Raw genomic sequence first — 26,950 nt, 5'->3', positions numbered from 1 at the left:
TCAAGAAAAAAAGATAGGAACCTTTATGTTTCTTGTATTAAGATAGGAACTTTTGTTATTATTATTATTATTATTATTATTATGGTGCTTCACTTATTGTTTAGTACAATCAGTTGGCTTGAAGGAGACTGTCATTCTTTCGAGGTCAAAACCAATCAAAAAGTTTGACTGAGCAAAGTTTCCGTAAATACTACCATCACTAGTGTCACCTATCATTGCAAAGCAGAAAACCCCCTCTCTTGGTGGAATGAAGGTTTGCGTTGGTGTTAACTGCACATTAGCACCACCCTCAAAATGCACTGTCAATATTGGTCCTCTGAGATTAGTTTTGCTTTTGTAGCAGAGCTGAGTTCCCAAACTTGGGTCATTTTCAATGGGTGTCATTGGAATCTGCTTCTTCAGTTCTGCCACCAATCGGTCATATAAATCTGTTGATATGTATGTTGAGGGTGTTCCTGAGTCTAGGTACATGTTGCCTTTTGAAACTTTCCCTGATGAATCAAAAGGCACAAACTTATTTCCAACACTAATTCCTTTCACTGTGACAAAATAAAAGGGGGCATTTTCTTGCAACACCAATGGTGTTGACACCACCCCTTCACCCAATACTTCACTGCCTTTTCCAAAGCTGATCTTGCTTTCAATACTAGGATCAGTGTGAAATGGCGCCAAACAGTAGGAGAACTTTTTGCCTCCAACCAAGGAACCCATTTGTGAAATAAGTGATATGGGCCCTCCACCAAGACCAAAAATTCCCATTTCATTTTCACTAAAAGTCCCAGTATTGTGATGCCCACAACCTAACACAATATTTTTCAGTGAAATAGCCTTTCCTGAGGTGGATGTCAAGGTGATTGTTTCTTTAGCCAATACCCCTTTGGTCACGGAATCATCTCCATACCCGTACTCATAATTGCAGACATTTTGAGACGAACAAGAAGTGGGGATAAAATGACATTCTTGTGCAGCACAAGGAAGGTCACTATATGTTGAGGACTTTTTGGGATCGAACTTGGGTTCAGTCTGCTTATAGCAGGCATCGCATGGTAGACATTGTGTCCACAATAGGTCACTGCCTGTATCAGCAATGCCATAAATATCAAATGATGGATTCCCAATTGAAAGCTTCAAAAGATATTCCCCATTCTCAGGGATTATTTTCGAGTGTGGAGTATTTGGATAGAATATTGGCCTCCTCATGGAATGAGTTTTGTTATGATTATAGAAGGGCGAGTTTGGGGAGTTTCGGTGTATAAGTTTGGCCCTGAACCCACCATTGCCTCCTGCTATAGCTGATGAATGACAACACACAATAAGATAAATGAAAAGAATAGTCACAAAACCAAAGTTTGAATGACAGATGGAATTGTTTGGGGCTGCCATAAGAGAGCGAGAGAGAGAGTGAGTGAGGGGGTTATGAGAAAACAAGTGCAATGTGTTTGCTTGCGTACATGCAATTGCAGGCATGAGATATAAACAACAGAGTACACAAAGCCTAATGTAGAAGATGGTAGGTTTGCATTAATTGCTAAATCTAGAAAATCAAGTAATATCCGCAGGGAAAATAAAGTAGTACTCATACTTGGATTATCATGATCACCTACATAAATGCTTCAGCTATTCTATATACAGAGAAAATCAACTACATTAATGTTGTTGATGTCCATTTAGATCATGCATGAAAGGAAAATTAGAATGTTACCCCAAAAATTTGTTAATGACTAGGGCCACTTAACTGTGTCATGTACTCTTAATTAACCAAAGATTTGTGCAATCAGCTAGCTTGAAAGAGGCCACCATTTTTTCAAGGTCGTAGCCAACCCAGAAATCAATCTGAAAATAGCTTCCATATACACCAATACCATCAGTACCAACACTACTGTGGTTCTGTATCATAAATTCGTAAGGTACCAAAGGCTCTTATCATCTGGCTCTGAAACAAACGTGGTTACTAAAGGTGTCGACTCTACGTTTTCTTGAATTTTGACTTTCTTTCTAATACCAAAATGTCCATATTACTACCCTTTGCATATGAATTGTTAGTGAGGAGGAGTAAGTCAAGTAGTCATATATACATGGATTTTCATGGTCACCTCCATTAATGCTCACATATATTCTTTTAACTAATTTTCTAGTAGCACAAATTTGCAATTAAAAGAATATTTAAAAAGTAGGTGAAGAAATAGGAAAATGGAGTAGTGGCAATATCAGCTGTACTAGTACTAGTACTGGTACTCTTGGCGCATTCAGTTTGCTTGAAGGAGACCTGCATTTTTTCAAGGTCAAAACCAATCAAGAAATTGGAATGTAGATAGTTTCCATAAATTCCACCTGCATCGTCATCACTATTGGACTGATTCTGCATTGCAAAGCAGAGTAACTTATCATCGTCTTGGTGTCGAATGAAGGTTTGTGTTGGTGTTAATTGCACTTTAGCACCACCCTCAAAATACACTGTCAATGTTGGTCCTCCTTTAAGATCATTCCTTGTGGTATCGTAGCAAACCGGAGTTTCTTGTTTAGGGTACTCCAATTCGACGGGTTCCAACTTCAACATTGAATTGATAGTCTTCTTTACTTGTGATATCAATCGGTCATAAAATTCTTGTGGCAGCATTGTTATTTGTGTTCCAGAGTCCAGACACATGTTCCCTTTTGGAATTAGAAACTCATCCTGATATGATTTGTTGTAATAAGGCACAAACTTATCTGCAACACTAATTCCATCTACTGTCACAAAATATTGGTTCCTGCCATCTTTGGAGACCAAAGGTGTTGACACCACACCTTCACCCAACACTTCACTTCCCTTCCCAAATCTCATCTTGCCTGCACTGCCACTACTGGGATGATGATAATCAAATGGAACCAAGCATTGGGAGAACTTTCTGCCCCCTACATAGGGACCCATTTGAGAAATCAATGACATCTTCCCAACTCCAAGCCCAGCTACCCCCATTTCATTTTCACTGAAAACACCAGAGTTGTTATACCCACAACCAAACACAATGTTTTTGAGGGATTTTGTTGTAGGTTCCTCAGAGCCAGAGGTGGATGTGAGGGTAATTGTGTCTTTACCCAGTACCCCTTGGGTCATTGACTCATCCATATATGTGTAATTGTAATTGCAAAGCTCTTGATCATCAGGTGAGCAAGAGTAAGTCCCAGCCTCATTTTTGATATTGCATTCTTGTGCATCACATGAAAGCTTAGTATATGTTGAGGACTTCGTGGGGTCGAACTTGGGATGTTTCTGGATAAAGCAACTAACACACGGTTCACACTGTGTCCACAAAAGGGTACTGCCTGTATCAGCAACCACATAAATCTCAAATGGTGGAGTTCCAATTGACAGCTTCATAAGTAGGGATCCCTCATTATCATCCCGGTTACGTCTTATTTCATATTCTGGGGTATTTGGCTCCATGAGACGTCAAACATTAGCTTTGTTTGAGGAAGTAGGAGTGGTTTCATTAGGATTATAAAATGGTGAATTTGGGGAGTTTCTGTGAATAAGTTCCACACTGAACCCACCATCAGTATTGCCTGCTGCTGATGATGATCTAGCTGAATTGCATAGAAGATAGATGAAAAAAATAGACACTATACCATAAATATATTCTAAATGACAAAGGGTATTACTATCTGCAGCTGCCATACATAAGAGAAATTGCTTGCAATACAAGCAATTTCAGGGAAGGAGATATGAAAAAGAAAAAGAGAGTGTGTACAAATGAATTAATCCTTAAATATATGGAAGGTGGTAGGGTTGTGTTAATGGCTAAAAATCCATTAGCTAGTCACACATGGAGACATGGTCATGATCTATCTACAATGGCTCAATTAGGGTGGCTGGCAGTGGCATTTTTGTTTTTAGAAAATTTGGGAGAGGCCCCAGGCCACGTTTTTCTGGAAAATACTCTATACCACTAAAATTGTTTTATTAGACGCAGTTCTTCTGTTCAAAGCCTGATATCTTGGGTCTTGAATTTCGACCTTTCTTCAAACCCAAACTAAAAGAAAGAAAGAAAGAAAGAAGTTTGACATTTCTGAGGCCAAAACAGAAACATTTCTTAAATTCTTAAGGGCCCATCTTTACAGAACGATTTTTAAAAAACTATTTTACAAAATGAAAATGAGAAATTAAATTATGTATATTCAAGATTCATGAATGCGTTTGGTAACATAATCTGAAAATATTTTATGAGAACAAAACAATGAAAAATGCATTTGGTACCAATATGTGAAAATGACAAAAAAATACATAGCAACAATATCTTAAAAATTATATTTTAAGAAAATGTATCATATAATACAATAATTATTATAAGTTATTTCTTTTATAAAAGAATTATGTGATTCCCTAGACTTATTAATAAGGCATTCTTATAATCTTATTAATTTTCAGACCAAAAAAAGAAAACAATATTACAGTCTTATGACTCTTATTTTCCTTTACAGGCTTCAGATATCAATCTGTTAGTGGGGTGTTAATGTTGTGTCCATTGGACCATATAAGGGTCATATATTGTTTGAAATGGGCTTCTTAAAGGCCTAATAGTTTGATGCAAAAGGAGGCAATGTGAGGCCCAATATCGAACGTGGGTTGGTAATAGCCCAAGAACCGAAATTGTTGACTAACTAGGTATAAGTAGGAAAATGCCCACAATGCCCTTATTTCAGACTTCACTCTTCAGAGTTCACTGAGCTGCTTTGTGTTTTGTTCGACTTCTTGAATCAAACATGCAACAGGTGAATCCAAAACCCTAATGTTTCATTCGCAAAATTTATTTGTTCTTAATAATTCCATTCAAAAGCTTTCTTATTTATCTATAATTTTGTTGTTTGGGCAAAGGGTGGAGGATCTGAGACGGAGGTGACATGGGAGGACCAGCAAAACATCAACAAATTTGGCAGATTAAATAACCGGTTTCACGAGCTCGAAGACGAGATCAAAATTGCCACGGTATTTTATTTTTGTATACGTTTAGTGGCTTATATATATTAATGGGTTTCGTTTGATTTCTTGTATTAGTTTCATTTTGGGTTAGAAGGTAAATAGCGTTGCATTTCTTGAGATGGGGTTGAAAATTTGTCTAACCCAAGTTGTAATTTTGGCTCTATTTTCATGGGTTTATTATGGTATAGATTTTATTGGTAGGATATATTCAGCTTTGTCCCTGTTTTGAATTTGATGGGCACCTAGTGTTGTTCTTGTTGGATTCCTTGTGTTTTAAATATAAACTCTTTCTACTTAATGATTCATTTGACTCCATTCCTAGTACTGAGATTTGTTCTAAAATTTGAGATGGATTGTGAAAATTCAAAGAATTCCAGATTCTGTTTTGTCTTGAAGTTGGTGAAGTTAGAATTGCACTCATTTAAAATATTTTCATATCTACAATAAAGAGAGGATGTATCATGTTTTGAACTAAGAGAGTACAGAGACAGGAGATCATGATTTGAAATTTTGAAGTGAAGTGGAGTGAGAAGAAAAGCTAATGGTCTGTTTTTTTTTTTTGGCCACTAAGCTAATGGTCTGTTTAATTGATAAGAAATTAATGAAATGGCTGTTTGGGATTGCCCTGCTGCTAGTAAGCTAAATGAAATGGCTGTTTGACTTGCTTATTAGTCTTCTGGGTTTGGTGGGACTGTTGTACCTAAATGATTTCACAAACTACTCATAAAACAATGAATTCAATGTTTAGCAATGCACATAAATTTGAGAAAGTCAAAAGGTTGATGTTTGAATTAGATAAAATTGTATTTGTCATCCTGGTGTGGTAACAGTTGAACTTAAACATCACTTTCTATTGACTGGCCTGTATATTTATTTGTCATCTTTCTGTCCAGGAATCAAATGATAATCTAGACGATGCAAGCAATGAGTTGATTCTCACAGATGAGGAGGTGGTCAGGTTCCAGATAGGTGAAGTCTTTGCCCATGTGCCAAAAGAAGAAGTTGAGAGCAGGATTGAAGAGATGCAAGAGACGACTAGAAAAAATTTAGAGAAACTTAAGGAAGAGAAAGAGTCCATTCTTGCACAGATGACTGAGTTGAAGCAAATTTTGTACGGAAAGTTCAAGGATTCCATCAATCTAGAGGAGGATTAAAAGCGTGATTTGTTGTTGATATGATTTTCGTTGTTGCTGTGTTGTTTGAAGAAATTGTTTACTCATATTTTTAGTACCTGAAGAAACTTCTTGTTCCTACCATCTGGTTGGTCTTGTTTGTCTTCATCTAGTCCTTGATTTCTGAAAATTGAGTTGCATGTGTGTTAATGGATAGGCCGGCCATCATAAAAAAGTAAAAGACAACTTCATAAGAAGCCGTCATCTTTCTTTTAGCTACTAAAGCTACAAGCCCTACAAGAAATCTGTCATTTATTGAGTATCAATGCCCTTTGCTACTAAAAGCTACAAGACCCACAAGAAGTCTGACATCTATTGAGTATTTGAGTATCATGTTTGATCAGTTTTGTAGTAGTGTGGGAATAGAAGCACTAATAATAATTCCAACAATAATCGTAAGCATCTGTATGCCGATATCACTCGGACTAATCAACAATATTAAACATCAATGCATTCAGACTAATCCTACTGAAACATACAAGGAAAAATAAAATTAAAGTTTTGGACATACATAAGTGCTTCGGCTTAAACAAGAAACAATTCCAAGAAAGTCGTTAACTTCATAATATCTCACAATCCATAATTGATAATTGGTAATTCTCCAATCAGACCCTCAAAGTTTGCCCTGACTACCGCTACCATTTTTCTGCATACATGTTTATACATGCATATATATATATATATATGTAGGAGGTTCTTCTTCATATAGTTTGATTCACTCTTTGCTTCTCTCTCTTAATTTGCCCTCTTTTCTTCATCATTTACATTTTGATTCACTCATACTGAGTCCATTGGTGATGAAGATGAAGTTTTCCAACTATTTCATTCTGTTCATCATTTGTTTATGTGCTCTATCCATGAACCCACTTGCTAATTATATTAATGTAGGCTCCCAGTTCATAATTGTTCCCTTGCCTGTTTTCAAAGAGTCATTGGAGTCAACCATGGACCTTGTACACAATGTGACCTCTACCCTGTCCCACATCCATGTTGATGAAGATGATGACCGAAATCTCTATATTGCTACTTTCCATTGTACACATTTGCTTACTTCAACTGCCCAAGTCTTAAATTGGTCCCTTTCAACAATTCATCTGGAAGATCTCGAAGGTTCATTATCCTTAAATTCTTAATTCTCTCTTCATTTCTTTCACTTGAACAAGAAAAAAAAAAAAAAAAAAAAGACTAAAGCTGAAGCGTCAATTTATTAATGGCACAGGTGATATCCTTTCCCATACAAGAACATGGTTGAATGCTAGTCTTGGAAGCCAAGAGACATGCATGGAAGCGTTTGATGGTACCAAATACTCCATGGTTGCAGAGAGGCTCAAGCAAGTGATCACAACGATCCATGAGTTGCTTAATATGTTGCAACCGCAACATCAAAATGCCAAGAATGATGGTAATGCTCTATTTGGTGAGGGCATGAAACTTTTGCAAGCACCAAATCTCACGGTTTGTCAGAATGGGTGTGGGAATTTTACAAGAATAATGGATGCCGTCGCGGCCGCACCAATTCATTCCCCAAATCACTTTGTGATATTCGTTAAAAAAGGAGTTTACAATGAATACGTGAACATTGATAGCAAAAAGTCAAATCTGGTCTTGGTTGGAGAGGGTATGGATGTTACTACCATATCTGGCAATAGAAGCTTTGGTGGTGGTTGGAAAACATTTTCTTCAGCAACATTTGGTAAGACACTAAAACTTTAATTATTATCAATTAAGATCATACATTTAGGCATGGTTGACTTCACTTAGAGAATGATCAAACTGAATGATTCTAATTCTTATTTGATTGACCGTTTAATAATATAACATTTCGTAACTAATTGACTTTAGTTGTGATGTGAATGCAATTCCTTCTCTATTAGCTGCACTGGCCCAAGGATTGATTGCAGTGGACATAGGGTTTGAGAACACCGCTGGACCGGAAAATATGCAGGCAGTTGCACTTCTATCTGGCGGTGATCGTTCGGTCTTCTACCGGTGCAAGATAAGTGGATACCAAGACCCACTGCTCGTGCACACCGGTCGTCAGTTCTATCAAGAATGCCAAATCAGTGGCACTGTCGACTTCATCTTTGGCTTTGGCACCGCAGTTTTCCAAAATTGTGGAATTTCTATCAAGAAAAATGTAGTAGGTGGAAGGAGCGTAGTCACGGCTCACGGCCGGTTTGCGCGGAAAGACCCATCAGGCTTCTCCTTCCAATTCTGTAACGTCTCAATGCAGTCCTCCGATTTAAGAGGTAATGTGAAAGCTACTACTACAGCCATGTACCTTGGTCGACCTTGGGGCAAATTTTCACGAACAGTATACATGCAATCATACATGAGCAATGGCATAGTGCCACAAGGTTGGCTTGAATGGAATGGGACTTTTGGGCTTGACACTCTGTATTATGGTGAGTACAGGAATTATGGGCCGGGTGCAGCGATTCCAGACCGAGTCAAGTGGCCGGGTTATCATGTCATTAGAAACCCATCCGAGGCTGATGGGTTTACAGTGGCCAACTTCATTGATGGCAACTCATGGCTGCCATCCATAGGCATCCCATACACACCAGGTTTAGTTCAGGGTTTAAACCAATCATAAAATGTATCATCACCTTCTTGTGTTTATAGTAACAAAGCAAATGGTACAATAAAGTAGTGATTCCAATTAGTACTAATGGCAAAAATACATCACAAACTGTTACAAATTAGTAGTCAAACTTGACCCACCATATGATTTGAAAATCAAAAAAGCAATCACCTTCCCACTTGATGCTGCAGTCCCTGCATTGTTTGTGCCTCTAAAAATCCAAACTTCCCCAGAAAAAAAATATCCAAAACCCTCAATAACACTATTTCCCTTTGAAATATCTTTACACTTGTTCAAGAATCTGAATCAACAAAATCCTCATAAAGTTGACAGAATTACACCGACCCGGAATTCAAATCCGGGTATAAGTGGGACGCAAGGGCTGGCTTCCGAATATCAAGCCACCTTCAGCAGCAGTCTCCTCGTCGAGAAACAAGTCCTCGGAGACCCGAAACGCAGCGTGGAGCCCCACAACCACAACCCCGACGATCAACGACACCAAAACATTCAACCCCACGTGCGTAAACACCAGCGCTACGACAGTCACCAAGCTCAGCACGACCAGCACGACTCTGTCGTCCAAGCTACGACCGAACAAAATGACGGGGCCGCCGCGGAAGAAGTAGAGGGCGAGCCAGGCGACCAGGACGATCAAGAAGACGATCATGGACACCGGGTGCCAGAGGAGGCTGAGGAAGAGGATGAAGAGCATTGCCATGGCGTAGTTGACGCGGAAGTAGCTGATGTTGTGCTTCACGCGGGTCATAGCCTCGCCATAGCTGTTCGGGACGGAGATGGAGGTCAGGGAGAAGAGCTCGAGCCAAGGGCGGCGCGTGGGGTACACGGACTGGGAGGCTTGGGGCTTGGGGCGTGAGGTAAAGGTGAGGTCTTTGGGGGTTTGTGCGGCGGTGGAGGTGGTGGTGGTGATGGTGCCGTAACCCGCTGTTGGTTTTAGCGACATTGGTGGTAGAAATTGGGAAATTTGAGTATGAGAATAGAAATTAGGGTGGGCGAGGGAGGTTAGCCCTCGATCAATTGAGGAGTAGAGAGAGAGAGAGAGAGAGAGAGAGAGAGAGAGAAACCCTAACCCTGGGAGAGGATTTGAAGGGGTTCTTCTCTCTCAGAAGACAGAAACACTGAAACAGTGGCATTAAAAGAAGACGAGAAGGTAGAAGAAACTCATAGGAAATTGAAGAGAGTAAATATTTTAATCGTCTTTAGTAAAAAACGAAGCTTGTTGGAAATTACACCTGGATTTTTGTTAAAAACAGCGCTGATGACGTCAATGTTTCAGTTTGTTATTTGGATTAAGAGGTTATTTAACTTATTTGGACCAAAAATTGCTATTTTAGCTCATTTCAGTTATGTTTTTTGGTTTAAAAAAATAAGGAAAATATACGAAAGGGGAAAAAGAAGAAAATAAATACGAGATGTGAAACAATTGGAGAATAATCAAAACTAAACTCATTCTCTACGTTTTTCCATTAGAATTGATCAAACCCTAATCTATCTAATTCTAGGCTTCCAGCTCATTTTCAATTTTCATTTCATATACAAGAAAAGTAATTCCACAGATCAATAGTTTGGTCAGTCTAGGCCATCCGAGCCCTTGAAATGAAGAAGAGTTTCAAGAAGTGAACACCACAGAAAAATTTCAAGTCAGGCAAGAAATATCCAATGACCTCAAGCTAAGTCCAAATAGTAAGGTTTCCAAATCTAAATCTAAAACATGAAAAATGAGGGAGAGAGAGTGATTAACCAAAGCAAATAAAAAGGTTGTAAATTACCCAGAATAAGTCTACAAAGTCTACCCATAAAATCTACCACAAAATCACATACATCTGGCACTGACAAAATTGATCAAGGCAGTCACTGCAAAATTTTTCTTACATTTATAATAACAAATAATGTAATTATCTAACAGTTCCTCAGAACAACCACACCCCACTCTCATAAAATAAGAGGGATTGATCCGGTCCTCTTGACTACCTTCTTAGGTTACTAGCATTTGGCAAACTATGATTTTTCTTTATCTTCTCCATGAAATTTCCTTCCAGCTTCAACCGCTTCTCTGTAAAAGAAATGTGGTTAGAAGTTAGAACTAGCAACCCAGAGCAGATATAAACCCCCTTATTATAACACAAGCAATACAATTTGCACTTGATTGGATTGAACATAGTCAACCTGAAACCAAGAAAATGGGGGAGGTGAAAACAGAGTTGTTTTTGAATAATACCTGAAAGCATTTACAATTTCTTTATTCTCAGGGTCCAGCTTCACACCCTCATAAAAGCAATTGGCTGCTTCATCAAACTTCTGCAATAATAGATATACTTATGGCTTTTGTTCTTTCGTTTTTCAAGAAAAATAAAATAAAACTTCATCTGAAACATCATGAGCTACTAGATGGGAGCGTGAGTACTTGCCTGCAATAGGCGCAATGCTGCACCTTCTCGATAACAAGCTTTTGCCCAATCTGGTTTTAATGCCCTGCAGGCCTTTGCATCAGCTAAGGCATACTCAGGTTGACCAAGACGGATCCAACAAAGACTTCGATTAGAAAGCAAAGTAGCATCAGTGGGGTCCATATCAATTGCCTGTAAATGCATGGCCAAACACAGAGTTAAGTAGTATTTCAAAAGCAAAGAGGGTGAGTTGTTTACCAATCAACAGCTCATGTCACTAAGTAGTAGTCTGAACTATTTATCATTTGTTATCACAACAATCCAGAGTAGCTTGCTTAGACTATACTATATAGAACAGTAACCACAGCCATTCAATAAACTTGTCGCAATGCATTGGACCAACCAAATATTAATCATAAATTTGCCACACAACTAGGAAAAGTTAATAGTAATAACAAAGAAAGATGTATAGTGCACCTGCGTATATGCATCAACAGCCATAAGGAAATCCTTTCTTTTGAAAGCATCATCTCCTCTTGATTTTGCTTCTGCAGCTTTCTTCTTCATTTCAGGTGTCACCTGGATAAGTCGTTAGACGCAAATGTAAGACTATATTAATCTTAATGCTAAATCAAATTTTCATATAATTGACATGAAAAACGACATCTATAAGCATGATAATCACATTTTCCATACTACAGTAGCTAAAGAGTTGATGCCCCCATAATTTTTGTCAAAATACATTCTACAAAGCACATGAATACACAAACCAGCAGGGGTGCATTAAATACAGGGTATGAGTTAGCACCTCAGGGAGCTCTTGCTTCTGTGATGTAGAGTCTTTTGACACATTAAGGTCCTTAAAATTTCTCACTTCTTCCTGCAAATTTTGCCCTTGGAAGTTAGAAATCTGGTATCCTCAAAAATGGCATCCAAAAACTCATTTTCTAAGATTTGAAAAGAGCCCTAAATACATAGATTACTGCAGATAAGTAATCACATCTTGCATTATGATCCAGAATATAATGGGTAAAGGTCTAATTATCGCAATGAACAACTGTACTTAACAAATACCAATCAATATTTTATGTTTACTTTTGAGCATGTATAATGCCAACAAACAGTACAAATGTTACATAGGCTAGATCAAGAAATAAGGAAACCTAGTAAGATACTTGTCCTCTCAAAATTAAGAGGTTGGAGAAATTCCTTTAGTCCCCTCACAAGGGAAAAGAAATGTCAACATCTTGGTACCTGTTGTCTGCTTGTTTCAGACTGCATATACTCCAATAAGCCGTCAACCGTCCATTTTGGGATAGTTTCAACTTTTGACGTCAAGGGAAAGAGAATCTCAACAGCACTATGGTTCCCTCTTGCAGCTGCAACCTGTATTGGCTTCAAACCATCCTGTGGTACAAACAGTCACCATTAACTTATTTGGTTTTTCTAGTCACCATTGATTTTAATGGATGGATTGGAATAACTTCTACTTGCCACTAAGCATCCATATGTAGCACTTCATGTAGAGCTTGACTTCCACAAAATGGAGTATTTAAATTAGCAAAAGCAGTTAAGCCTTTGATTACTAATCAGAAAATATGATTCATACATTAGGTGTGGTGGACTACTCTAGATAAGATCAACTTGAATTATTTCTTCAACCTTTTAAGCATATCATAGGCCCCTAGCATCTATTGCTCTCATAATGCCAATTGCCAACAACGTCATCTAAATAAGACAAAAAAAAACTATGAGTGCTTTTAAGATACAAGTTTTGACTCAAAACAATGGTATTTGAACATAAGCAGATATCTAACCAAGGAATCTGGTCATAAGTTCAAGCGTTTAACCATTTAACGTGAGGTATTTACACCAGAAAGTACTACCAAACCAAGTTTCCCCCACTTCTAAGAGTTAATGCAAAGATAAACATGAGAAAATTGCAAGAAAGCGAATACTCTTTAATAGCATAGTCATAGCCTCACCTCATCAGTGATATTGGGATCAGCTCCAGCTTTTAACAAACATTTTATAATCTCTGGGCTCCCAATATCAGCAGCAATGTGCAAAGGGGTTGCTCCACCAGCACTAATATTTACTTTGGCACCTGCCTGTATTAACAAAAAATGCAAAAGCCAGGGTTGCAAGTCATATGATGATATAATGATTGCTATTACACAGCCACATCTGCCCAGACATCAATAAAGCATTGAAATTACAAAATAAACTTTGAACATTAGAACTTGACTGTAGCCCTGGGAATGTGACACATAAAGCATTATATAGATTGATTATTGATAAAGGATTCCATATATCAGATTGTCTTGCTACATATTAAAGTGAACCTTCAAAATTTGAAATTGTATTTAAATTAAAGACCAGAAGTTCATTGTGTTGCTTGAAAATATTACAGACATCTCTTAGGTGTTAGTCAAAATGAAGAATAATAACCATGCTCTCAATAGAGATTCGACATTAGGTACCAAAGGACAGGACGAATCCAGAATGTGTGCCATCTCCCTACTAATAAAAATCCAATCCACATTCACAGATAAATTGATAAAAACATTTACAGATTCTCTTATCAAAAGATTTTCAACCCCCCCAAACAAAAAAAATATATGTATTAATATATATGGGTTTTTCTTTTTCATTTCAATTGTTCAAATTATTTATGTAGAAATCATCTGACTGTCACTTGGAAAATTTATTTTGCTACATTACCAGAAGATTAGGGAAGAAATTACACCTGAATCAATGACTCTAAGCATGGCAGTGAACCAGCCGCAACAGATGACAACAATGGCGTAATACCGTCATCAGTTTCAGCATTAGGCTGCAAAACAACAATAAGCAAATGAAATAATATAAGACAATCTCCCCTCACATTTTAGTGATATTGAGAAAGCAATTTGTTATAATATTATTATCCAGGAACTCTTTACAAGAGCTAAAGTGAGCCAGGTATGAGAATGGAATGTGAAGACAAAATCCACAAAAGAGAGTTGTAGAAGTGAATATAATACTATATCAGGCATAAATGAGAATGTTTTGCAGATGAGTTCCCTATTGTTCATATGACCAAAAAAAATGAAGCAGAACAAATGGAGGACCTAAAAGCCTAAAAGGGGGTACAAGCAAACATAGACAAGGTTCTGTTATCCTCAGCTAAGCCTTACAAGCTCAAAAAGGCCTTAAAGGCCAAGATACCCAGTCTGCAAGCAAACTGGACAGGAAACAATAGACAAGGTGACCAGCTAGGAAAAAAATGTGAAGGAATATCTTTCTAGTGCAGAAAATGACTCTTCGACTTTCCTAGAAGGTAAAGACTCAATCCTCCACCAAAAGGCAAAAGCCTTGGACAATTAATGGAAAATATTCCATGGGGAACTCCCCAACCAGAAAAAAGATGATGCTCGAGTCTCCTCTCAAAATCAAGAGGAATGCTCTATGACAAGAAGAGATACCTACAAGATAGGCACTCTCTCTGCGGCACCACCAAGCAAATAAGCACCGATCTGAAGACCCTTTTCTTAAATTGAAAAAGAAGAACTCAGAATTTTCTAAATTAATTGAAATGATAAGCTGAAGTTGAATTTAAATGAGGAACATAAATGAGAGCTTACATTAGCATTGTGTTCTAACAGAACTTTCACAGCATCTTGTTGGCCATGACCAGCAGCCCAAATTAAAGGAGAGCCAGCGTCACTTTGTGAATTGACATCAACACCTTTGGAAATTAGATATCTCAGCAACTCAATGTCTCCTGTAAACAAGCACAACCAAAATGACTCAAATGAGAGTGGAATTTAAGAGAAAGAATTCATCTAGAACTTCCATGTAATCATATGATTCCTGCAATTTGATTAAGCCAAATATGAAATGCAATTATAGGAGCACATGCCCATACAGTAAACCCCCGCCCCAAAGAAAATAACATGGAAATTTGCAAAAAAAAAAAAAAAAAGGAAGCATACCCAATCCAGCAGAATGATGAAGAGCAGTGGCCCCTAAATCACTGGCTATAGAAAGATTGGCACCGTGATCAATAAGGTATTTTGCAGTATCAGTATGGCCTTGCCGGGCAGCATGAATAAGAGCAGTTTCACCTGCAAATCATTAACAATTAGTAAAAGATAAGCTGCATGATTATGATAGAACAATAAGTGAAAAGCTCTAGCCAAACAAGATTATGTGTCTTCCTAAGTTTTCCATAGTACCAAACAAGATGCACAAGCATATGTTTAATCACACAAATATAGGTTAATTTATCAACTCACAATAAAAGATGTCGTGAAACACTTATGGCTCAATAGCATTAGCATCTGATTCTCTTTAAATTGCGGTTTGAGTCATAAAATGGATAATTTGCACTCGAAAAGCATTAGGAATCTCCATTACATCCAAAAGAGTTGATTTGTGATTTCTAAGGTCACAAAATTGCTTGTGTCGTTTGTTTTGAGCTGCTTAGCGTTCTGTTTTGCTTGGGAGCTAAAGCATAAAGCTCAACTTTTGTTGTACTGTTGTTTACTCTTCAGTGAATTTTCAAATCCATCAACCAGTAAAAGAAAAAAAAAATAACATAATGTATAATGAATAACATAAAGCACATACAGTCTTCGTCTTTTGTATCAACATCGAGTTTCAATTCGTCCAGCAAGTACTTGCACACCTCAGTCTGGCCCTCTCTCGCTGCAAAATGAAGCGCCCCTCGCTTGTTGGCATCCTTAATATCAGCCACAGTTTTGGCCAATTCCTTTCCTTCATCAAGTTGCCGTGCCAAGTCTACTCAAAAGCAAAACCCCAATTCAATTCAACCCCAGTAAAACAATCATCAGCAGTTAAAAGCAACCATAACCCAATTCATTATTAAAAAATAACACACCGACTCACTCTTTAAGAGATCGAGATTCCCAGTACAAGCAGCATTCAGAAATTGTTGTACTTTTTCCCTCACTGCAATGAGTCAAGGAATTACATTCTTTCTTATAAGATATAAAGGTGACATAAATTCGACAAGTAAATATATTTACGCATCATTATATAAGCATGTTCGGCTGTAAATTAATGGACTTTAGCCTGAGACCATATAAACTAGATTTAAATAAAGAGTATAGAAAGCGAGAGAAAGAACCTGCAAGGGCAGCAGAAGCGTCAGGAGCCATAAGTAGGCAAGCCGAAGCACAAGGAAAGGTAGTTGATTTCGTTCGGTTTCTGAAAGCTTTAACAGTAGGGACTGAGTTTAGGAAGTTGAAGTTGTATTCAGACGGCACAGAGAGACAGAGAGAGCCCAAGTCTCGGGGGTTTATGGTTTATGCCTAGTTGCCTACTACGGCAATTGCAAAAGCAAAGAAAAAGGGTCTAACTTTTTTTTTTTCTGGTCAATAGAGAAGAAAAAAAACAGGTCAATTTGCAAACGAGAATTTTTTTTAGTGGGATTCACTTACCCTTTTTTTGTCAGATTAATGTGTTTTACTTGGAGTATCATTATCTTCACCCAAATTACCATCCTATCCTTTTCTTTCCATAGAATTATTTCTTTTAGCATCCATAAAACTATTGAGAAAGACGTGCTTAATACTAAAAAAAAAAAGTGTCTATTCGGCAGTGGTGCTATGGAAGGCAACCCTTATTTATTTATTTATTTAAAATTTTGAACATTTTTTAAAATATTAGGAAACTAGATTAATAGCTCATTGGTTTGATATTTTTATGAAAACGATGGTCAACATTATTCAAAATTAAGAAGAGAAAGGAAATAATAAGATTTAGGTTGAAGGTATTTTAAAAATACTGATGAATGAATTGATTTAAATGTAATTTTTCATTGATTGACATGATTCGATCAATTTGTGTGAAGAATTTGAACTAAGTGAGTGACCTTTTTAAGAAAGATATATAATACCAATTGAGTTATTACAATCTAATAAAGAAATTAAAGGACTCATTACAATATAAATCTAGAATTACTTACACTAAATAAGCAATAATCTAACAAAATTATTCTAAATATTAAAGGTAAATTGTTTTTCATAGTACATATCCCTGAATTTCCATTTTCATATGTAACATCAACATCAACATAGCTGCGCGCATGTGACAGAAAAATGAACTGTTTATGTAATAATATGTATGTTGTGTGCCAGAGATGAATTTTGATTTTGAAAAATGAAAAATATAAGCAGGGGGGTATGTACGTAAAATTAAGCGTAATAATCCTCTAAACAAATTAACGTACTATTGTCTCTCGTGAGTGCAACCAAATTGCCAATGGACTTGTTCTTGGGTTTGCAATGGCAAGCATGCCCCAACATAATTGTTAATTAATTTGTTGGTAATTAATAGGTCAAAGAAAAGAATGAAAGCCCTAAACATTAATTAATTGTAATTAGCTTAAGGCTTTAAGCCGATCGACCTCTTCTCTTGTGTTTTTGTGTAAATTCTGCATCTCTCTAGAAATTAGAACTTGTTCCTCTGTACAAAGCCATCTCACGTACACACACTTCCTTGTTCAATAAGACTGCACCACGTACTGAACATCATCAACAACAAGAACAACAAACAAGCTGTTTTTCTCTGTACAAGAAGCCAAAGCCATCTCAAGGTACGTACGCTTCAAGAAGACTGCATCACTGAACAAGCAACTGCTTGAGCCCAATGCCTCAACTTGGTCTTCACCTGTTGAGGATTATCACCTGCAACGTACAAAACTCCCCCCATTTATATCATATTTGCTTTACTCTTGATCACGAAGTATAATTAAGTATAGAATACCTGGACTGCAAATCTTCCACGAATCGGTGTCGCTCCTCGGACTTCCGAACGACGAGCACCGTCCACCGAGCGACGACGACGTAGAATGACGGCCACTAAGCGGCGTAGAGACGGGACTAGGCGACAGCTGGCGGTTGACGGCAAAGTAAAGGTCAAGAGCGGGCAAAGTAGGGCACAACCTTTGACCCTCCTCCTCGTTGAACCCAAAGCCAAGCTCTATACACCCTTTAAGCTCATGCAAGTCCTCGTCGGTGAGGGTGAGTTCGTCGGAGTACTCGGCGGTGCCGTCCCCCCGCCTCTCCTGCATGAGAATCTGGCGGCGCCGCTTCTCCCACGCGAGGTCGCGCGGGGTCACGCAGAGGGAGAGCTGCTTGGAGAGGCGGCGCTTGCTGTTCAAGGGCGCCTTGGGCGGCACCAACGGCATGTTCTGGAGCTCCTCCTCGGACCCTGAATGGGATAGCGACGGCGTCGACGGTAACGGTAACGGTGACGGTGATAGTGACATTAATATTTGGTCGTCCTTCATTGTCATGATTGTGTCGTATTCTTGTGGTGGCAGCGGCAGCGCGCGCGGGTGGGGCTGCTGCCGCGCCAGGCAGCGATGAAGGGGCGGAGGGAAGCGGGATGGGGTTGCGGGGCGTGGGTCCCAATTAGTAGGAGATACACTCTGAGGAATAGAGTTTCCGGTGTGTGACGTCACCAGCCCGACCAGCTCAAGCCAGAGGTGGTGTGAAGGGCTTTAATGGAGAATGGTAAGGGCGGGTGGACGTGCGGTGCTCGCGCCTATCCATTGCCATTCCCACCATCTATTTCTAACTGTCTGCACCAAACCCATGCTTAATTTTGGAGGGTACGTACTTACTAGTAACAATCTAAATTAATTAATTGCCTTTCCACCTTTTAAACTAGCTAGCTCCTCTCGCGTTAATTTGTATGAATACATATCGATCGTGTGGATCAAATTTATCGTGCACTTAATTACATACTTATAATGTGATAAATAAACTGATAATAATATTTTACCTAATATAACAAGTACGTTTAACAGTGTCACACTGACTTTGGGTTTGGTTTTGGTGTCTTTAGGATGATACTCTTGAAGAAAATCGTCATGACCTAATCGATCTATACATGTCTTGCCAAGTTGCCATTGTGTATGATGCGGTACTCAATTAATTAATTTGGTGGTCTAGCTATCATTGACTTCAGCCGAAATCTAGCTCTGAATTAACGAACTGATCAGAAGCTAGCTCTTTTTAAGTAATTTACCTCATGTTTGTTCCTCTTGAAGCTCATTCTGTACTTTGCGGGGTTCTTTGCTTCTTTTAGTTTAAATTTTAATTTAATGTTTGATTTGAGCATTATCTATACTTGAGAAAATTAGGCATGCATTGAGCATTATCGATATGCATTGAACTCATAAGCATATATGATGTAGTGATAAGCACATTTGTCTCTAATCCTGAAAATTAACATTATTATAAAAACCATAACGTCATTAAAAATATTGATTAACAACGTTTACTAGGAACCTTTTGAAACGAGTACGTCTACTCTGTTTGTTGGTTGTTTCTCAAGCTCTAACAAAGTAACAAGTCTAGGCTGTATGACATGCATATAGAAATTAACAGACCCAAGTCATCTAAGTCCAAGGAATTAATGGTGGGTTTCTAGCTCCCATCCGATTTCAGTGGCTGATTCAACAATTAACTGCAAATTACTTAGCAAAAGAAATGCTATATTTAGTCTATTCTTTTACGGCTAATAGGCATTGATGAAACCGTGTCACAACCAACCAAACATGTTACAATCTACGATTGTTGCTCACCATCATTGGTTTCCAACAACCTTAACGGTTGTCAACAATGGACCCCAGAAATGGAAATCAAAACAAAGCAGCAAAGAAAACACAAAACCCACCATCTCTGTCTCTCTCTGTTCTGTCTTGCCTGGTCTAGTCCCTTGACATCCAGGTAAGACCTGTTAACGCTTTTAATTATTTCGATTAGGTATGGCTTAGGTTAAGAGACCCGTAGGAACACAAAGAAACCCAAGAAGAAAAACAAAAACAAAAACAACAAAACCCTTCTTCTTCTGCTTCTTCTTCAGGCGTACAGGAAAACTTACTGTTCTCCTTCATTGATCAGCATCCTCTGTTTTCCTGTACGCCATAGAGAGAGCATTCTCTCTCTCTCTCTCTCTCTCTCTCTCTCTCTCTCTCTCTCTTTGTTTCCTTTCATTAGTTAGCCATGTACATCAAAACCCACATCTTTTTCTTTCTTGCTTTTGCGTCTGTGTTGGTGTTGAATGGCCTCCATGCTGCAAACCCGGGCTCGGATTCGTTGATCCTTGGCTGTGGCCAAGACAATGAAGCCAAAGATGCAGATGGGAGGACATGGAAACCCGACTCAAAGTTCATTTCTGGGAATTCAAATTCGTCTGAAGCCGGATACCAGGACCCTGCGCTTCTCTCTGCGGTTCCATACATGAAGGCCAGAATTTTTACCTCCAATGCAACATACAAGTTTCCTGTGGATTCAAAGAGTCGGTACATGCTTAGACTCCATTTCTATCCGGCAGTGTATGGCAGCAACAACGCTGAAGAGTCCTATTTTGCAGTTGTGGCGAATGGAATCACTCTCTTGCAAAATTTCAGTGCTGCAATCACTTGTAAGGCCCTTACACAAGGTTTTATCATTAAAGAGTACTCCCTAGCGCCCCAGACTTCTGCTTCTCTAGAGGTCACCTTTGCGCCTTCCAAGGGTTTCGCCTTTGTGAATGGGATTGAGCTGATTCCAACGCCGGTTGAAATGTTCAACCAGGCCTCAGTGGTTGGGGCAGTAGACCCCATTTTTGATACCAGGGATTCAAATTTTCAGACCATGTATAGAGTGAATGTTGGTGGACAGTTTATTCCACCAACCAAAGACTCTGGTGGCCTATCAAGGACATGGTATCATGACTATGGTTATCTATTTGGCGGTAACGTTGGGCTCAACAATGAGGCTCCCAAAGATTTTAAAATTGATTACAGAAATGTGCCAGAGTATATTGCTCCTGTTGATATCTACAGAACCTCGAGATCAATGGCGAATGACAAGGCAATCAACGTGCAAACCAATCTCACATGGGTGTTCAACCAGGTTGATCCCAAATTCATGTACCTTGTGAGGTTACACTTGTGTGACTTTTATTTCACCAAGGCCAATCAGGTAGTTTTCACTGCCAGCATCAACAACCAAACTGCCCAGATTGATATGGATGTTATTCTATTGTCGGGAGGAAAGGGGGTGCCTTCATACAAAGATTTTGTGATATTAGTCAATGAGACCAGTAATGGTGAGCTTTGGCTAACTTTGAGTCCATATAAAGGAGCCAATCCTGAGTACTTTGATGCATTCCTCAATGGGGTGGAGATATTCAAGCTTGAAATGGGTAAGAACTTGGCAGGTCCCAATCCTAGGCCTTCGGATATGATGGAAAAGTATGAGCATGAGACGAAAAGCTTTGAGAGTGAGAAGAAGCAAAGTGGAACCAATAAAGGTCATGTGATTGGTGGTGCTGCTGGAGGAGCTGCAGCCTTTGGCATAATGGCTGTAGTGTGCATTGCTATGTACCAAAGAAAGAAAAAAATCGCAGGAACAGAATCACACACGTCTAGCTGGCTACCACTCTATGGCAACTCCCATACCAGTGCCAGCAAATCAACAAATTCACGCAAGAGTAATGGTAGTTGCCACCTCTCGTCGGCTGCTCAAGGTCGTTGCAGGCGTTTCTCCTTTGCTGAGATGAAAGAGGCTACTAAGAGTTTCGAGGAATCTAATGTGATTGGCGTTGGAGGGTTTGGAAAGGTGTACAAGGGAGTCATTGATGGAGGACTCAAAGTGGCCATCAAGAGGTCTAACCCACAATCAGAACAAGGAGTTAACGAATTCCAGACTGAAATTGAGATGCTTTCAGAGTTGAGGCATAAACATTTGGTCTCTCTGATTGGATTCTGTGAGGAAGACAATGAAATGTGCTTGGTTTATGACTACATGTCACGCGGGACTCTACGGGAGCATCTATTCAAGAGCAACAAATCTCTAGGTCAGCTGTCATGGAAGAAAAGGTTGGAGATTTGCATTGGAGCAGCAAAGGGATTGCACTACCTGCATACAGGGGCTAGGTGGACCATCATTCATAGGGATGTTAAGACAACAAACATTCTCTTGGATGAGAGTTGGGATGCCAAGGTTTCAGATTTCGGGCTCTCAAAGACTGGTCCAAATTTGGAGGCTGGCCATGTTAGTACAGTGGTGAAGGGTAGCTTTGGCTACTTGGATCCTGAATACTTCAAGAGGCAACAGCTGACTGAAAAATCTGATGTCTACTCATTTGGGGTTGTCCTGTTTGAGGCGTTGTGTGCAAGGCCTGCTCTCAATCCTAGCCTGCCAAAGGAACAGGTTAGTCTAGCAGATTGGGCTCTGCTTTGCCAAAGAAAAGGAACTCTGGAGGACATCATTGATCCTCACCTCAAGGGCAAAGTCAACATGGAAAGTGTCAAGAAGTTTGCAGATACAGCTGAGAAGTGCTTGTCTGATGCAGGAGTTGACCGCCCCACTTTGAATGATATCTTGTGGAATCTTGAGTTTGCTCTCCAGTTGCAGGACGAGTCAGAAGGCTTGGGTTCTTCAAGACGTGAGAGAAGGGACTCAGAAGATGCCAGTCTAAGCAACCAGAACATGATGGCAATACATTACAGCAACCTCAGCCTTGGAAGTGACAGTGACTTGGGCGATGTTAATGACACCGCCGCAAATGCCGGCACCACAGCAAATGACACCACCGAAATCTTCTCGCAGATTGTCAATCCAAAAGGCCGATGAGGGAAACGCTCTTAATGATTTTGCTGCAGTAAATGTAAGCTATGGGATTAATCAAGCATATAAAACCAGCTTATTAGATTAACTACTTCAGAGGTTGATGCTTTCATTGTATGTGTTACTTGTTTACTCTTAATTTTTTCCTATATATTACTTGTATCTATTATATATTGGACAGGCTTATGATTCTATAGCAAAAACAAAGTTCATACAGAGTCAAGTTTATTATGCCTGCTGTTCTATATGGTAACAAATTTATATTCACATTATATATAGCCTTTCTTCTAATGTAGCTTGATATCACATATATATAGTTTGGTTTCTCTATGTTTTACTCATCTCTCTGTCTTACTCATCTCTCTGTCAAGATTCACTGAAAAAATTAATACAGGTCATTACTATTATATAGCAGGGAACACTGCCACACATATAACAGGTTGCAAAATAAAATCTGATTCTGTTGTATGATAACACACTGCACTGCAGTAAAAAAGGAAGAGAGTTCAAAGATGCTTCACTTTGACAGTGTTTAAGGCTATACCAGCATGAATATATATATATATATATATATATATATCAAACTCAAAAATCAAAATCATGAGCTTTCAGAGCATCTTTAATGTAATGGGTGGCGTGCAAAAGGCATCTTAAAACTAGAAAGGGTTGTGTACAAGTCTGAGAAAGGAATCAACTGTGACGCGACAAACAACAAACCCCATTGGAACATCAATACGTGCTCAAATCCTTGATTTGTTGTCAAATTGGCACTTCCATTAGTACTTATTTGCCCAATTGTTTATATTTCATTTGACAATCTATACATATGCAACTTTCAATGATACTCCACTAAGCAAATGACATACATACAAGATGCTAAACTTGCTTTTCGTTTTGAAAGACTCATTATATAACCAGCCTAATATTGTGGACCATCATGTAGTTGTGTTTTAATGTTTTTAACTATTTATCCACGCTTTCAACTCAAAAACCTTATTATTAAATCCATCTTTTTCGGGCATTAGTGCAGGATGACAAAACTCTTCACCAAGGTCATTTCAAAAATCATTTCCTCTTTATCCATCAAAGAAAACCGAAAGATTAAAAGGTGAGAGACTTTTCTCATCACCAATAATTTAGTAGGCTAGTGTTCATTTGCCTAACACATAGATTATGCATTCACTTGCCAATTGATTAACAACTAGTGTATGAGGATTCCAAATGAAAGAAACCCATTAACTACTACTAATCCCATCGTTTTGTGATTTTCTTATTGAGGGTTACTGTGGATTGTTACACCTAACAGTTCAATTCTAACCATTGGATTTAATATACAAAATCTTATGTATATGAAGAATAAAAGTGAACCCAAGATGAAGATCCTTACCTAACCCCAAATGCATCGAGGATTGAGGAGCCTCCCAAATCCCACTTCCATGTTTATCTTCCTCCAGCACTCTCAGCAGCAGCAGAAAAAGGAAGGCCAAAAGAATGCAAGGTCAACAATGTGGGTCCCACAAATTTTGTATCCCACATTCTTGCCAGAGTGCATTTTCTACCTCCATGTGTCCACATCTCTGTCTTCTTCCAGTCGGCAGCGGCTGCTTGGAGATTGCACTAGAGAGACCAGAATGGACGTCTGTGACTCACTCAGTAAAATATAGAGGTATTACTGTACTTGATAAATTCCCAAGCGAAGAAAAATGCAACAAACTAGAAATTCGAGGTCATCAAGTGGGTCCCCTCTCTTAGGATCTTTGACAGAGACTTGGTTTACTTTTTTTCTTTCTCAGACGTCAGACCTGCCTCAAGTCTTCTGTTTTACACTTTTCTCAGAACAGAGCAGTAGAGCACCATCTCTTTCTTGCAGGTTTTTTATTGTTGGAAACAGTCATTCATTGATAAAATATATAACACATTTTTTCATTGAAATATATATAAACTTGTGGTTAAAGGAAGAAGATTTCATTTTTGGGCCAATCGGGACTGGGAAGGATTAGGAACACTTTGATTTTGTTTTAATGTATTTTCTACTTATTCCCAAAGACAAAGCAACACTAGCAAAGTCTTCACCTTCACACCTTTAGATAGCGTTGGGTTTCACTGCCCCAAGTGTACACGGTTTTCTCTACTTTTTTGGTTTCTTACTTTCTAACCATCCAAATGGATATTCTCATCTGGGTTGACAGGGTTTTTAGGATTTAGGGACTGATTTCTTTGGGCTTGGGTGAACATGGAGGAGGTTGAAGCAGCTAACAAAGCAGCCGTTGAGAGCTGCCATGGAGTTCTCAGTCTCTTGTGTCAACCTAAAGATCAGGTTCACTGTAAAAGTTTAGTGGTGCAGACTAAGGAAGCTGTGTTCAAGTTCAAAAGAGTTGTGTCTCTTCTGAGCAGTGGTTTAGGTCATGGAAGAGTGAGAAAGTTGAAGAGGTTTAAGTCACCTTTGCCTCAAAACATCTTCCTAGATGGCCCAAATTACAGATCAGATAATTCAACAAAAGCCCTCCAACTGCTCCCAGCTAAGTTTCCTGAAAACCCACCCACAGAAAAGGATTCAAAGTGTGGAAGTTATCTGCAGCATACACACAGCCAGAACCAGAAGGTGGTTCTTGGAAACCCAGTATTGGATATGAATATCAAGTTTCCTCTCCAAATTGCCAAAACAAAACCATTACAACGATATCCGTTTCTTGAACAGCAGCATGATAATCAGCAAGAGATGCAAAGATTGCAACAATTTCAGCACCAACAGTTAAAATATCAGGCTGGTATAATGTACTCCAGGAGAAACAGTAGCATAAACCTTGCATTTGACAGGCCTAGCTGCACAACCTCCATGGCATCCCCCAGATCATTCATATCATGTTTGAGCATGGATGGTGGTGTGGCTGACCTTCACAGCAATTCCTTCCAATTAATTGGTGGTGTGCCTCAGTCATCTGATCAGATCTCACAACAAAGAAGGAGGTGCACTGGTATGGAGGAAAATGGGAGTGTAAAATGTGGCAGTAGTGTTAAATGTCATCATTCAAAGAAGAGGTCAGTTTTTTATTCTAAATTTATGCTTTCAAGTGGGTGCTCTTTGTTTGTTTAAAGAAATTACTCTTGTTTTTGTAAATAGGAAACTGAGGGTGAAAAGATCTTTTAAGGTTCCTGCCATCAGTGACAAGATTGCAGACATTCCTGCTGATGAGTATTCGTGGAGGAAATATGGGCAGAAACCAATTAAAGGCTCCCCATATCCTAGGTACTACTTTTATTTTCTATATTCAAACATCTATATAATAAAACAGAATGATTTTTGAATTATTTCCGGGTTCAAATAACTGAAATCGTTTTGACTTAAATCCAATGGTCAGTCATTTATTTTCCAAATTTACTTTTCCGCCCATGAGAATTGGTTTACCGCCTCTCTTTCGTTAATTAATTTTTTTAAATTTACTTTCTGTTATCTATTAAACTGATTACGCTTGCCGAAATATCAGTGTTTACGCAATAGAAAGAGCAGGTTGGTAACACTAATTATCCTTACAAGTCTAGCTCTTTGATGGGTTTTTTTCTTTTCGAAAATCTTTTTTTTTTTTGGTCAAAAAAAAATCTTTGATGCCTAGATTACCCTGAATTCTGATCATTGAAATCATCAATCTGATTGTTTAGGGTTTTAATGTAGGGGGTACTATAAATGCAGCAGCATGAGAGGCTGCCCAGCAAGGAAACATGTTGAGAGATCCCTTGAAGACCCTTCTATGCTCATAGTCACCTACGAAGGTGAGCATAGCCATTCACAATCTGCCCATTAGTCTGAGTGTCTTTGGTATCTTGTAATGACTATAAACTTAACTTCCAACTGCTCAAACCCGACTGGTATTTTCATGTGAAATGCACCGGTGTATAATTTGTGTAATTGGTATCTACATTTCGTGGAATGGTTTCTGATGAAGTAATTTAATTTTGCGGAGTACCAAATCTTTTATATCAAGATGCAATTAATTTGGACCACTCACAAGCGATAACTTATAAAATGAACCAGAGTGCCATCAGGCCCATCACCATCAAACCGAAAAAACCTCCCATAGCTATGTATCTTTTCAAACATCTACAAATTGGTAGAGCTTAAAAAGACATGTCAATTGAACTAGTCATTTTTACCCAAGTTTTAGTCATAATTATATCTGTGCTTGCTCCAATTTAGC

The 26,950-nt window shown here is 38.7% G+C and overlaps 7 protein-coding genes and 2 pseudogenes across 7 annotated transcripts; 4 read left to right on the top strand and 5 right to left on the bottom strand.

The window, feature by feature from the left end:
* Window positions 1–93: 93 nt before the first annotated feature.
* LOC147280804 (aspartic proteinase CDR1 pseudogene) lies at window positions 94–1,200 on the bottom strand (annotated as a pseudogene).
* A 931-nt stretch (window positions 1,201–2,131) lies between these two features.
* Window positions 2,132–3,658, bottom strand: LOC147280803 (aspartic proteinase CDR1 pseudogene; annotated as a pseudogene).
* Window positions 3,659–4,676: 1,018 nt separating this feature from the next.
* On the top strand, window positions 4,677–6,216 carry AIP3 (ABI3-interacting protein 3). Its single transcript, XM_086248603.1, has 3 exons — window positions 4,677–4,752; window positions 4,856–4,966; window positions 5,854–6,216. Exons 1-3 carry the CDS (start codon window positions 4,744–4,746, stop codon window positions 6,112–6,114), a joined length of 381 nt encoding a protein of 126 aa, XP_086104729.1. The 5' UTR covers window positions 4,677–4,743; the 3' UTR covers window positions 6,115–6,216.
* Window positions 6,217–7,076: 860 nt separating this feature from the next.
* Window positions 7,077–8,728, top strand: LOC147280801 (pectinesterase/pectinesterase inhibitor PPE8B-like). The gene is made up of 3 exons (XM_086246409.1): window positions 7,077–7,242; window positions 7,352–7,825; window positions 8,007–8,728. The coding sequence occupies exons 1-3, from the start codon at window positions 7,077–7,079 to the stop codon at window positions 8,726–8,728; spliced, it is 1,362 nt and encodes a 453-aa protein (XP_086102535.1).
* An 85-nt stretch (window positions 8,729–8,813) lies between these two features.
* Window positions 8,814–9,927, bottom strand: PRA1.E (prenylated RAB acceptor 1.E). The gene has a single exon (XM_086248829.1). The coding sequence runs from the start codon at window positions 9,675–9,677 to the stop codon at window positions 9,069–9,071; it is 609 nt and encodes a 202-aa protein (XP_086104955.1). The 5' UTR covers window positions 9,678–9,927; the 3' UTR covers window positions 8,814–9,068.
* Window positions 9,928–10,521: 594 nt separating this feature from the next.
* On the bottom strand, window positions 10,522–16,425 carry TPR10 (ankyrin repeat family protein). Its single transcript, XM_086247519.1, has 13 exons — window positions 16,256–16,425; window positions 16,015–16,077; window positions 15,736–15,906; window positions 15,099–15,230; window positions 14,748–14,887; window positions 13,871–13,957; window positions 13,107–13,232; window positions 12,376–12,528; window positions 11,930–12,001; window positions 11,599–11,700; window positions 11,143–11,313; window positions 10,953–11,032; window positions 10,522–10,787 (listed from the first exon to the last, which is right to left on the bottom strand). Exons 1-13 carry the CDS (start codon window positions 16,284–16,286, stop codon window positions 10,733–10,735), a joined length of 1,383 nt encoding a protein of 460 aa, XP_086103645.1. The 5' UTR covers window positions 16,287–16,425; the 3' UTR covers window positions 10,522–10,732.
* Window positions 16,426–17,736: 1,311 nt separating this feature from the next.
* On the bottom strand, window positions 17,737–18,427 carry LOC147280798 (uncharacterized). Its single transcript, XM_086246390.1, has 2 exons — window positions 17,896–18,427; window positions 17,737–17,816 (listed from the first exon to the last, which is right to left on the bottom strand). Exons 1-2 carry the CDS (start codon window positions 18,425–18,427, stop codon window positions 17,737–17,739), a joined length of 612 nt encoding a protein of 203 aa, XP_086102516.1.
* A 1,678-nt stretch (window positions 18,428–20,105) lies between these two features.
* Window positions 20,106–22,763, top strand: LOC147280797 (receptor-like protein kinase ANXUR2). Its single transcript, XM_086246167.1, has one exon. The coding sequence runs from the start codon at window positions 20,145–20,147 to the stop codon at window positions 22,761–22,763; it is 2,619 nt and encodes an 872-aa protein (XP_086102293.1). The 5' UTR covers window positions 20,106–20,144.
* Window positions 22,764–24,987: 2,224 nt separating this feature from the next.
* On the top strand, window positions 24,988–26,603 carry LOC147280796 (putative WRKY transcription factor 74). The gene is made up of 3 exons (XM_086246811.1): window positions 24,988–25,796; window positions 25,879–26,004; window positions 26,428–26,603. The coding sequence occupies exons 1-3, from the start codon at window positions 24,991–24,993 to the stop codon at window positions 26,555–26,557; spliced, it is 1,062 nt and encodes a 353-aa protein (XP_086102937.1). The 5' UTR covers window positions 24,988–24,990; the 3' UTR covers window positions 26,558–26,603.
* Window positions 26,604–26,950: the final 347 nt, after the last annotated feature.

Source organism: Dryas octopetala, chromosome 6 (assembly GCF_963921425.1).
Source record: "Dryas octopetala chromosome 6, drDryOcto1.1, whole genome shotgun sequence".
In the NCBI taxonomy this organism is placed as follows: Eukaryota; Viridiplantae; Streptophyta; class Magnoliopsida; order Rosales; family Rosaceae; genus Dryas; species Dryas octopetala.
Note: the sequence above shows the minus strand (reverse complement) of the source record. Positions and strands in the feature narration are given on the sequence as shown.